We start from the raw sequence: 12,537 nt of genomic DNA, 5'->3' as shown, positions 1-12,537 counted from the left end.
GTAAAAGTTGTCAACAAATGCAAAATTCCAGTGATGGTGATATGTCTTACCTACTTTAGTTGAATGCACTTATTGTAAGTAGGTCTGGAAAAAGTGTTTGGTAAATGACTAACAAGAACATGTTAAACAAATACCATAGAGATGAATGAGTGACAAATACATGACAAGACTAGTAATCATTTATTGTATTAGTCTACGGGACATGTGAGCTATGTACTTCTCAGCAATTACTTTGCGATCCTGTTGTTTGCAGACGGCTCTTACCACCTTCTGCTGGTGAGACTATTAAATCAGATTTGAGAAGGAAAAGATCTCCAGCATTCTTGTATGATTCACAGTACTTTCAATGGTCCAAAACATATTTAGTCCATAGACCTTGATCAGGGGTTAAAGTTAAACCTCCATGAACGTCTATTGACCCAACCATTTGTTTGAGATCACCAATGCCAGTGTGTTTTTTTTATACACCCAAAATTAAAGAAAATGTCAGAACAACCCTGTTTTAAAGAGTATTTCTCCGTTTCCCTTCCTTCCAGGCGTTGTCGGGCCTGCTGGCTGAGATGGGAGCTGTTTTGGAGCTCCACACTGACCCTGCAGTGCTGGAGGCGGCTGCTCGCTCATACCTCAGCCTGTGTGGAGAGGAAACAGCCTGGCACCCCCTGGCACGACCTGGCAGAGACGCAGTGGTCCAATGCTGGGCAGACAGATTGGCAGCACTGCTGGGTGACGCACTGCAGGTAGGCACAGAGATGCCATGTGTAACACATACATAAATATATGTTGTTTCTTTAATACAGAGTGGCGATTGAGTTATGTATCTGTTGCCATGTTCCTATCCCCCCCTCTCTCTTTCTCTCTTTCTTCTCAGGATGGCAACTTCACTGCTGATGAGGAAAAGACAGGAGAGATTCTATCCACACTGAAGAAACTCACTGCTTTCCACAAGTAAGATGATGTGTGCGTTTGTTTGTGTGTGTGCATTTGTGCCTGTGTATGCACGCAGGTGATCATGACTGCGTTCGTGTCTGCGCATGTGACACCTGCTCTGCTCTCTTGTAGTGCCCAGGACCTGTCTCGTTGGGGACTGTATGAGCAGGTCTTTCCTCTTCTCTCAGTGGAGATCATTCACGGTGGATTACCTACACAGGTAGATAGTATACCCTGCTATGATCACCCTCTGTCAAATAACATCACACCAGTCCATTCCTACTAACCCCCAAGCTCTTCCTATATGGAACATCACATAACTTTTTGGCATTTTACAGTACAGTTGAAGTATAAAACACCAACCTAGTTGAGAACACCATGCCTCACCACCACTGACCTCCCTCTCTCTCTGCCCTCAGCTGACAGTGGAAGCTCTGCAGTGTGTATCTTACTCTGTCCTCTGGAACCTCAACACCAGTAGAGAAACCCTGACCTCACGGGTGACCACCTGATATTACCTCCTACAGTTAGCTAGTCCGGCTTTATTTACAGTTAGCTAGTTTCTTGTACGGTTGGACAGATGTATTGAATGCTATGACTGACCGTGTCTGTATGTGTGTGCAGGAAAAGGCTGTAGCCCAGAGGAGTCAGATGAGAGCATTGTGTGAGAAGTGTCTACGTTGTCTGTCCCACAACGATCAGAGTGTGAAGGAGCAGGTAGGACACACCGCAGCACTATTAGTCTGAACCTTTAAATACTTCAGCTGCACTGGTGCTTTGGATTCAATGGAATAGTCACAAAAGTGTAAATCCTGTCCATCTGGCACAGAAGGCAGGCTCAATGAAACGGGTCTTAACACAGGACTGCTAGCCTCCATGTTATTTTGTCTAAATGGACCCGTACTGTATGTTGTGCATCAGTATTGACTAGTGAACTATGAACTTTGTTTTTCCACTGTCCTAGTGACTCTGTTATCGTTTACATCTTAGTGATTTTGTCACACCGCCACCCCAATACCTCATTCTGATAATTAGTGAAACTAATAAACTATCAGCAATCTCTTCCCATGAGTAAAAATGTACTAGAGTCAAAATGTGATTTTATTAGACCTTTTAAAGAACAAACGGTATTTATATTATTATCTTGTCTGTTGTTTCTGCCTTTCGGTGGCTCCAGCATATGTGACAATGTGCTGCTTACACCATTGGACATACCATTGGTTCTACCTCACTGGTCATGTGATTGATTGTGTCCTCAACCGCTCAGGCCTTTCCATCTACAGTATCTCTGTGTATGATAACCTCACTGATACTGAGTGGTTCATCTGCGCTCTCTGTGAAGGGCACAACTAGTGTGAGCTAGTATTCATCATGACAACTACTAAAGAGTTAGCTAAAGCAGAAACACTTCTGACAACCATGCCATAAGTCAGTTTTAAAAATATATATTTAGTTCTCTGAATGTTGGCTACTTCTCTCTTTACTGTGAAACAAACTAATACGTTGTCTTGCTCCTGTCTCTCTTCTTTTTATTATTTTTCTCCATCCCTCTCCCACTTTCTCACCCCCCCCCCAGGCATTCCTGTCTCTGTGTGATGTCTTGACAGCCCACAACTACCAGTTGCAAGTGTGGGATCCCTCGTCTTACGGCCCCCTGCTCTACACTCCCGACCCAAAACTTCAGAGGGCGCTGCTTGCCTTCATTCTGGAGCACGTCTTCACTGGAGCAGAGTATGACAGCCACAGCAGGGGTGAGACCATTGACAACTCTACTTCTGATTACTGTAGATACTCTATTAGAGAGGGCGAGCGAGTTTAATGCACCCCCCTCTTACCATACCTGACTTGCTCACCCCTTCTCCCCCAGGTCCCCAAACTTGACTGGAAATCAGTAGGAGTTTGTCCAAAGTTTGCAGGAATGTATTAAGGCAGGTTAGAGTGCAATGATGATGAAAATTATATTCGTAAGACAAGATGAGGCTAGAGAAAATAGCATCTCTGTCTCTTTGTTTCGTCCTGTGTGTCTTACACACTTGTACCTTTCCCCAGCAGATGGCACTGTTTTTCTTTGTCAGACTGTAGGATGGTACAGATGTACAGTATGTCACAGGTTTACAGTTCACTCCCTGTTTCTGTTACAAGTTAATCATGATAATACATTCAGATATTAAATTCACAGCCGCAGTCGTAGCTAAATGGATCTACACAGAGGTGCTCCTAGGCTATAAATCACTTCATATTCTACTCCTCAAACCTGACCTAACAGTTGACTTCAAATCGCGTAGGAAAGCCAGTAATACACACCCAGTGCTACACAGACTCATTATACATTAGTCCAAGAGATTAGTCCAAGTATTTGTTAGGTGACGTGTCTATGGATGCTTTGTATAGCGTTTGGATATTTTTTACAGATTCCACAGTGGGAAAAGTTCTATTGAAAAAAAAAAAAAAAAAATCTATATTTAAACAAAAAGGAAATGGGATCGATAGAAAACGCATGCACTGCTTTATTCTCCGAGAATTTATTTTGTGTGGGCCATTTGCTGTGTATTGAGTATTGATGGTCAAGAGGAGGCATTCATAATCAATGGTACTTGATGACAGCTTTTCTCATGGGAAACATATTGCGTCCTCACACGGATAGTCCAGATAAGTCAATAAGTGCACAGGAAGGAATTTCTCATATGTTCAAACAAATGCAATATGGGACTATTGGTTTGGAACATGTAATAAAGATCTATTGTGTTATTTGATTTACTTCGTGGCCATTATAGTATAGACACTGTTTTCTATTAGGCGGTGGATTGGAGATCAGTCTCGGGGCAAAGGCATTAAGTTATGAAATAAGGGCAATGTTTTTCCGTGAGAAAATAGCATTAACTTTGGTTCACCTCTGCGAGCGTTTTATTGGCTCTGTGAAAGATTGAACCCACATGGTGTCATAACTATAGTTGCATGTTGTCACTTATTTCCACCTGTTAAACCCGTTGTCCTGAAACTAACTAAACCACTCTTTCCCTCTCATCTGTCTCTCATTCCCCGCTTTCTTTCTTCTCTTTTTTGCTTTTCCTCTCGTTCATCCTTTTCTTCCCCTTACTCATTCTGCATCTCTCTCAGGTAGTGATGTAGAGTCTGGTGAGGGGAGGTTGGAGGAGCTCCACAGACGTAGGAGCTTATTGGCAGGCTTCTGTAAACTCATAGTACACGGGGTGCTGGAGATGAGTATGGCTGCTGATCTCTTTAAGTATTACATGAAGGTAATGCTACTATCACAAAGTGATTTCTGCATACAATATACATATTTCAAGGGATATATACAGTGTATTCGGAAACTATTCAGATCCCTTGACTTATTCCATGTTGTTGTTACAACCTGAATTCAAAACGGATTAAATATCATATTTCTTTCTCACCCATCTACACACAATACCCCATAATGATGAAGTAGAAAATGTTTAGACATTTTTGCAAATTTATTGAAAATTAAATAGTAAAATAGCTCATTTACATAAGTATTCACACCCCTGAGTCAATGCAAAAATCCCCTGTGAGCTTTGTATACCTGGGTTGTACAATATTTCCCCATCATTTTCCAAATTCATAACTCTCTGTCAAATTGATTGTTGATCATTGCTAGACAACAATTCAAGTCTTACCGCAGATTTAAGTGAATCATAAACAATCACTCTTCTTTGTAATCAACTCCAGTGTAGATTTAGCCTTGTGCTTCAGGTTATTGTCCTGTTGAAAGGTGGCTGGGTGTATTGATTGCTCAAAGATATTCATTTTTGTTTTGTTTTTACTCATCTACCAATAGGTGTCCTTTGCAAGGCTTTTGAAAACCTCCCTGGTCTTTGTGGTTGAATCTGTGTTTGAAATTGAGAGATGTTACAGTTATCTGTATGTGTGGGGTACAGAGATGAGGTAATAGTTCAACACTAATTATTGCACAAAGAGTGAGCCCATGCAATTTATTATGTGACTTGTTAAGCACATGTTTCCTCCTGAACTTATTTAGGCTTGACATAATAAAAGGGGTTGAATACTTTTTGACTCAAGACATTTCAGGTTTTTATTATTTAATTCATTTCTAAAAATCAAACATGATTCCACTTTGACATTATGGGGTGTTGTGTGTAGGCCAGTGACAAAACACATCTCAATTGAATCCAGAAATTGTAAATGTGGAAAAAGTCAAGGATCGTGAATACTTTCTGAAGACACTGTATGTTTTCTACTTGGGTAGAACATTTTATACCGCACCGGAAACCTAGATTTAGGGTTATATTGGATAGGACTCCTCCTCATCCTCACCACTATAGGAGCAGTACATTAGAACAGTGTATCAGAATTCTCACACAGGTATGAATATCCAGTTGTATATATTTTGTGTGGCACATCAGCATTATAGGGAATATAAGGTCATCAACATTCTCTGAGCGGGACAAGCAGCAGAAAGCACACACGCAGTGATACAGCTATCTGTAGTGACGGGGGCGAGGGGGCAGAGGCCAGACGCCTTGTGAAAGGCTCTGATATGACTGTCTCCTCACCACTGATATTCTTTCTCTCTCTCTCTCTGCAGTATTATAATAACTTTGGTGACATCATTAAGGAGACTCTGAGCAGAACACGGCAGATGGATAAGATAGAGAGTGCTCGCACGCTGGTGCTCTGTCTGCAACAGGTGGGCCAGGGTTGTTCTGACTCTACCCCTTCACCTCCTTTTTATTATGTCATGTTTCACCCTTCCCTTTACCCTCCATGGTGCATTCCAACAACCCCCCCCCCCCCTCCTCAAAAACAAATGTATACATACAGTGCCAGTCAAAAGTTTGGACACATTTTCTACATTGTGGAATAATAGTGATGATATGAAAACTATGAAATAACACACATGGAATCATGTAGTAACCAAAAAAGTGTTATATTTGAGATTCTTAAAAGTAGCCACCCTCCACCAGTCCTATTTATAATCTACAAAGATTATACCGCATTTTCTTTCTTCCACAAAATATATATGCTAATTGATAAAAATCTATATCTGAGTTTAACCATAATCTTTGTTATTTTTGTGTCTTTTCTGGTGGATTAAACTGAAATTGCAACCAACTTTCTATGGCTTGTTTTAAAAATAGCTATATTTTTTACATTTACATTTTCAAATAACCGAAAGTGAGAGATTGTAATCTGAAGGGGAAAAGACCATTCGTAAACACAAGGTCAGCCATTCTTACTAATCTGCCAGAGAACCAGTTTGGATGTAAGTATATATTTTGTATGACTGAAGCCTTTAGTGAGAGGTCTAATGCTTTAATATTGAATCATTTCTGCAGTCTGAATTCACATTCATTATATAAATATGCTCGTTTAATGTTGTCTGGCTTACCGTTCCAAATAAAAAAAAAATTTTTTTTTGTACAAATAAATCAACTGGGATATGACTAAAGAGTTAACCAGGGTGATATTTTCCTTTCCCTGGTAGCAAGGGATTATTTATTTTGCTAACTTTGTATCAAAATGTATTGTAGTTCGGTCATTTCTGTCTTTTGTGATATGAATACAGAGTATGTCCACTTCACCATCAGACCATTTTATTGGTAAACTACACAGTAATGTGAACGTTGGATTTTTTAGTGATCCAATACGTAATATAGCCTTATCATAATTTGGTTGTAATTCAGAAATGTTAGAATATGATTATTTTTTATCTTCCTCAAATGAAATCCATTGGGAGAAGGATATTTTGCATGCATTTTAAATCTGTATCCAAAATAATTATTGAGAAATAAATTACATTGGGAAACATGACATTTTGGCACTATCCAGGCCTCCAGGTTATCGATATTATATTATCCAATAAAGGCCTGGTTAAGGCCTAATGGTAGATCCCACAGAGGAGGGAGGGGTGGCTTGTAGGCGATGCTCTTTTTTGGCCTCACTCAGCATATGGGTATGTGTTGTCCTTTAGTTGGCTGGCTAATGGATGGCAAATATCATTCAGGTCTAAATGAGGGAGAGATCTGAGTTTGATTAAATTGAGCTGATCGGATTTTAGTTGGATTTGATTAACTGAGCTTATCTGAACTGAACTAAATTGAGTAAAGTACACCGAGTTAGATTCAGCTGACATGAATTGAACGAAACTGTGACCAAGTTGATCAGTGATGTCTCTGTCACTTTTTCCTCAGTTGTTCCTGCGTCTGAAGCAGGAGCAGGACAGTGGAGTCACCTGTAGCTCAGGTGTCCAAACATTCAGCAGCATCAAGGAGCTGGCCAGACGCTTCTCTCTCACCTTCGGCTGGGACCAGACAAAGTCCAGAGAGTCCCTCACTCTGATCCATAGGTAGGTAAACACTACCCTCATAACCTTGCATACATGCACACTCATGTCCCATTTAATGTTATTCATCATGGTTTCCGAGGCCTCATTTCACCACACCAGTACTATGAGCATTTGTTTAAAATACTCCGATGAATTATACTAATAATACAATTTTTAGCACATTTCCTACGCTCAATGCGCTTGTGTCATTCATTCACTTTTCCTCTCTCTGTGTGTGTGAAGGGACGGTATAGAGTTTGTTTTTCAGGGCTTTGTCCAGAGAGCAGAGAAGCCCTCTCCTCCATACCTCTCCTACCTTACCATCCTCAGCGAGTTCTCCAGCAAGCTCCTCAGACCAGACAAAAAGATTGTGTAAGTGTGTGTTCTCTTCTCTGTATAACAAGGCCAAGTGCAGTCAAAAGTTTGGATACACCTACTCATTCCAGGGTTTTTCTATATTTTCACTATTTTCTACATTGTAGATTAATAGTAAAGACATCAAAACTATGAAATAACACATGGAATTATGAGGTAACCAAAAAAGTTTTAAACAAATCCAAATATGAGATTTTTCAAAGTAGCCACCCTTTGCCTTGATGACAGCTTTGCATTTTGCATTCTCTCAACCAGCTGGCTACTTTAAAGAATCTAAAATATATTTTGATGTAACTTTTTTTTGGGTTACTACATGATTCCATGTGTTATTTCATAGTTTTGATATCTTTGCTATTATTCTACAATGTAGAAAATAGTACAAATAAAACCCCTTGAATGAGCAGGTGTCCACATTTGACTGGTACTGTATATATTTCCACACGGGGGCTGGAATAATACTGTGAAACTGAAAATAATGCCTTTTTAGATCTGGTGATGTCACCAGGCAGTCCAGAACTCCATCCCACCAAAATAGGCTGACATTTCAGGCAGTTAGACCAATATGAAAGCATCCCAAACCTGCTCTGTCATTATAACAGCTAGTTTTTACTTTTCCTCTCCCCACTCAAACTACTCTGACAATCCTAGCAAAAGTTTTGCTTGAGAAATTGTTCTTTACTAAGAAGCTATGTGTTTCTTTTTGACCATTATTAACTCAAAACAATCACAGTAAGGTACTTAATATTAACTCATTTCTGGTAACTACTGAGATAAAAATGGCTGCATTGGACCTTTTAAAGACTGTTTGTATGTCAGTGGACTAGCTTAAACCTGTCCCTCTCTCCCTCCAGTTACACCTACCTACAGAGGTACATAAGTGAACAGATCATCAGTAACAGAGAGGAGTGTTGGCTGCCACTCATCTACTACCGAGCCTCCTTATTGGCTACTGGGGCTGAGGGGGAAGATGCTGTGTCCTTCATCAGCTCTGATACGCTAAAGCAACCGTCTCTAGCCAATCGCTCACGCTCTCCCTCTGTCAGACACAGCCCGACTGCTGATGGTAGGTACTTTGATGTCAAGACATGGACCTTCTGATCATGACTTCCATAAGTGATTGCACTGCTTTGTATAGGATTTATTCTTGCATATTCAGTTTTCAGAGTGCCATAAAAGGCCGGCAAGATCGTTATGCACAGAGAACATATTCGATTGAGCAATGTATATTGTCTTTGATAGGAGACATGAGGTCCCCGTCTGCTCTTACCTCTACTGAGACCAAAGTAAGGAGGCTCCATAAGGCCAGCAGCAGTACAAGGTAGAAACCCTAACACCAACCCTGACTTTTAACACCCATCCCAACCCTAACCCTGAATTAAGTGGATTGGAGATGGAACTGATCCCAACTCTGGCCAAGTTTTTACTCCTTTCAAATACTTATTTTTTTCCCCGTTTTTCAATGAATGATAGAAGGCAGTGTTTCCTTCTTCAATCATGTACAGATCAGTGACTGCTTCCCCAGGAAGGGATGCATTAAAAAGAAAAAGCAATTCAAGCAGGGCTCACTGTTTCTTACCATAGAGTATAATGGTTCTATTAATTATATTTGTCTTTGACCCGGTCAGCCCAGAGGACAGGAAGCCAGAGGTTGAGCTTGGTCCCATCGCCAGGGATCCCCCGCCGACCATAGTGATATCAGAGGAGCCGTTCCACGCTAACGAGGAATTGGATGTGGACACTGTGGAGGTTGACCTGTGAACTGGAAGATGGATTGAATAAAATAAGTCACATGCTTTGTAAACAAAAAGTGTATACTAACAGTGAAATGCTTACTTACGGGACCTTCCCAACAATGCAGAGAGAAAGAAAATAGTGAAGTAATAATAAATACACCAATGAGTAACAATAACTTGGGGTACCAGTACGATTTAAATATAACTAGGCAGCGTATGTGATGAGTCGATATAAGAATGGATGGGAGCAATATGACAAACATTATCACCTTTCCTATCAGAAAGGATGTGGTGGTAGTACCATATTGCTTATAACTCCCAATACCTATTGATATCTACACAGGTGGCTGGGGGTCGTGTCTGGACAAGGATGGAATAAACACCCTTTTACGCATCTTAGTTATCAAAAGGGACAACGGTCTTGCTTCCTCTCCTTCATGGCACTGATTTGAAAGAGGAAGAAAATAATCTGGTGTATGCTTTCCCCCATCCAGATGTAGGAAAGGAGATGAGACATGGAGTATTTTTCTGTAACCTTATTTAAACCAACTGTCATTATAGAACTGGCTCTTTGACAAGTTTTTTTTTATTTTACAGCTTCCAGCCCATGTAGACAATTTGACAGTCTTCCTTAGAGAAGATGCTGTACCAATGGTAGGTTAAGACTAATTACCCAGTATCTTAATTGATTCCAGGACAATGATGTGGTGCATTATGGATATAAGCTCTTTTTATTTGTATTAAAACCAATGTATCTGCTGGTGCTGTTATTTCACTTCGCTCTTGGGAAAAGTCCCTCTAGATACTAAAGAATGATAAATTGTACTCAAGCTTGAAAGAATGCTTTTAGGGAACACTAGTGGGCTCGTTTTTACACTAAAAGCGTCAACTTAAATCGTAGCAAATGCTATTTTGGTGCCAGCGTTTTAATTTTGATTATAAAATAAGCATATTGTGTGTATAAGAGGTTACGGTCATATAGACTGATTATCAATGAGTCAGATGTGCCCTAGCTAGTAGGTGATTGTGTTATGGCTTAGATCTCACCGACATGATCTAAATAGGATTGTTATTGAAACACTCCACTGTTCATCTGTTCTAATGGTAGATTTTTACACAACAGTGTGGTCTGTAAAGGTGTGTGGTCATAGTAGCTAATCAGACCTGTTTTAATTGACTTGTCATTGGAAATGGTACCATCAATAAATATCACTCGCACAAAATGCTCTTGCTTCTTTCCATGAAGAAATGCCACAATCTTTTTCATTCTTTATTTGAACAAAACATACATTTTACTTCCTGTATTAAAGTACTTTGTCAGATATTTAAAAACAATTTTTAAAACATCTGACCACCTATTTTGCAACACAGCAAGCACAAAATAAATATTTACAGTTTATTTCAAATTTATAACTCCATCTCACACACAAAAAGCATATGACACAGAATATGTTATACTGATGAACTCAATATTGTACAGTTAGACAGTCTGTGCCTTGCCAGGCATTTGGACTGAGCTCAAGCATTCTACTACCCTGCCCCTCCCAGCAGGTAGACCGTACCTTTTTACTTTGCAATCGGACCAGAAACGACTCAATATGGTTCATATCTCTGGAATGTTGAATTAGCCAATTCCTAAGAATGAGTAACAAAACAATGTTTGTCATTGATGTGGGATATTAACTTAATAATTCAAGTGTGCTGCAGTGGCTCTTGTCTAATGGTTACCAAACTTTCATGCTGTGATCGACACCTAAAAGTCTCTCGGATCTCCTAATGACCTAAATGTTTTACGCTGCAACCCACTCAAGGGGAATTGCCTCGCGAGCCACCACATAACAAAAAGTGTTGAGCCAGGACCCAGTAGGAACCAGCATTTAAACAAATTAAGGTATGTTTAACACCACTGCTAAGATGACGGCAGCACCTTTCTTATCACTGTTGCAACAATGTGTTTGTCACTTAACTGAGTAAAGAAAGAAAAAGCAAAACGTGAGGCGGTTTGAGGCCATGGACTGAAGTGTCCTCTACTTAAAGGTAAGAGCTGGTAACGGCACCTGCATCGTTTGGCAGATCAAGATGCTACTTCCCCCTCTGACTAGAGTCTGGTGAGCGTTTCCTGTTCCTGTGGCTGCCAGCTTCCACTAAGTAACCGTGTGATGTTTGTCCTGTAGTTTGGTGGTAGCGCTTGTTTTCATCCCTAGTTTGACAAGTGTCTGGTTCAGAGTTAGCCGTTTGACCGTCACTCACTACTGTGTGATTGTATCTGTACCATTGTTTAGTGTGAACGTTTGTGGTTCTGGTTTGGCGTTCAACTGCTCAATGTCCTGTATCCCGTAGCCGCTTCTTCTCTCTGTTTTGTTGGTCTCCCAGTGCTAGTTATTCAAAGTCGTCCTCATCCAAGTCCAGATTGCAGTGAGGGTTGGGGATCTCAAAGAAATGTCTCTCCTCTGTCCTCAGACACAATTCACTGGAGATGTGACTCAGAGCATTGTCATACCTACAGGGAATATGAGCGAGAGGGAAGTTCTTCCAACATTGTGAAATAAAAGCATTGCATATTATTTTTTTACTTTTATTTAACCAGGTAGGCCAGTTGAACAAGTTCTTATTTACAACTACGACCTGGCCAAGATAAAGCAAAGCGACACAGACACAGAGTTACACATGGGATAAACAAACATACAGTCAATATACAGTGTGTGCAAATGTAGTAAGATTAGGGAGGTAGGGCAATAAATAGGCCTTAGTGGCAAAATAATTACAATTTAGCATTAACACTGGAGTGATTGGGGTGCAAAAAAAATAACAATATGGGGATGAGGGGGGGGGGGGGGGGGGCTATTTACAGATGGGCTGTGTACAGGTGCAGTGATCGGTAAGCTGCTCTGACAGCTGATGCTTAAAGTTAGTGAGGGAGCTATAAGTATCCAGCTTCAGTGATTATTTTTTTTGCAATTCATTCATCATTGGCAGCAGAGAACTGGAAGGAAAGGCGGCCAAAGTAAGTGTTGGCTTTGGAGATGACAAGTGAAATTTTCCTGCGTGTGCTACGGGTGGTTGTTGCTATGGTGACCAGTGAGCTGAGATAAGGCGGGTTTTACCTATGACCTGGAGCCAGTGGGTTTGGGGACGAATATGAAGCTAGGGCCAACCAACGAGAGCATACAGGTCGCA

General features: G+C 40.5%; 2 protein-coding genes across 9 annotated transcripts in view; one reads left to right on the top strand and one right to left on the bottom strand.

Annotated features, from left to right (window-relative positions):
- si:ch211-269e2.1 (cohesin subunit SA-2) overlaps positions 1-10,583 on the top strand; it is a 41,159-nt gene extending 30,576 nt beyond the window's left edge. For 3 of the 4 annotated variants that reach the window (XM_020461859.2, XM_031806324.1, XM_020461856.2), the window contains 13 exons: positions 537-737; positions 869-945; positions 1,060-1,147; positions 1,347-1,427; positions 1,552-1,644; positions 2,504-2,678; positions 4,045-4,184; positions 5,513-5,614; positions 7,119-7,273; positions 7,496-7,624; positions 8,479-8,690; positions 8,867-8,945; positions 9,253-9,814. In XM_020461859.2, the coding sequence (XP_020317448.2) occupies positions 537-737; positions 869-945; positions 1,060-1,147; positions 1,347-1,427; positions 1,552-1,644; positions 2,504-2,678; positions 4,045-4,184; positions 5,513-5,614; positions 7,119-7,273; positions 7,496-7,624; positions 8,479-8,690; positions 8,867-8,945; positions 9,253-9,385 (1,665 nt within the window). In that variant the 3' untranslated portion in view covers positions 9,386-9,814. Of the gene's footprint in view, positions 1-536; positions 738-868; positions 946-1,059; positions 1,148-1,346; positions 1,428-1,551; positions 1,645-2,503; positions 2,679-4,044; positions 4,185-5,512; positions 5,615-7,118; positions 7,274-7,495; positions 7,625-8,478; positions 8,691-8,866; positions 8,946-9,252 lie in introns of all 4 variants that reach the window. The other variant, XM_020461855.2, reaches the window with a different exon arrangement.
- Positions 10,584-10,586: 3 nt separating this feature from the next.
- ppp2r3b (protein phosphatase 2, regulatory subunit B'', beta) overlaps positions 10,587-12,537 on the bottom strand; it is a 54,792-nt gene continuing 52,841 nt past the window's right edge. For all 5 annotated transcript variants that reach the window (XM_020461862.2, XM_020461860.2, XM_031806325.1 and 2 more), the window contains one exon: positions 10,587-11,860. Coding sequence is in view for 3 of the 5 variants with exons in the window: in XM_020461860.2 (XP_020317449.1) it covers positions 11,740-11,860 (121 nt within the window). In the remaining 2 variants the exon portion in view is untranslated. The remainder of the gene's footprint in view (positions 11,861-12,537) is intronic.

The sequence above is a fragment of the Oncorhynchus kisutch genome, linkage group LG26, assembly GCF_002021735.2.
Source record: "Oncorhynchus kisutch isolate 150728-3 linkage group LG26, Okis_V2, whole genome shotgun sequence".
NCBI classification, from domain to species: Eukaryota; Metazoa; Chordata; class Actinopteri; order Salmoniformes; family Salmonidae; genus Oncorhynchus; species Oncorhynchus kisutch.
The sequence above is the reverse complement of the archived record's forward strand: the minus strand, read 5'-3'. Positions and strand labels throughout refer to the sequence as shown.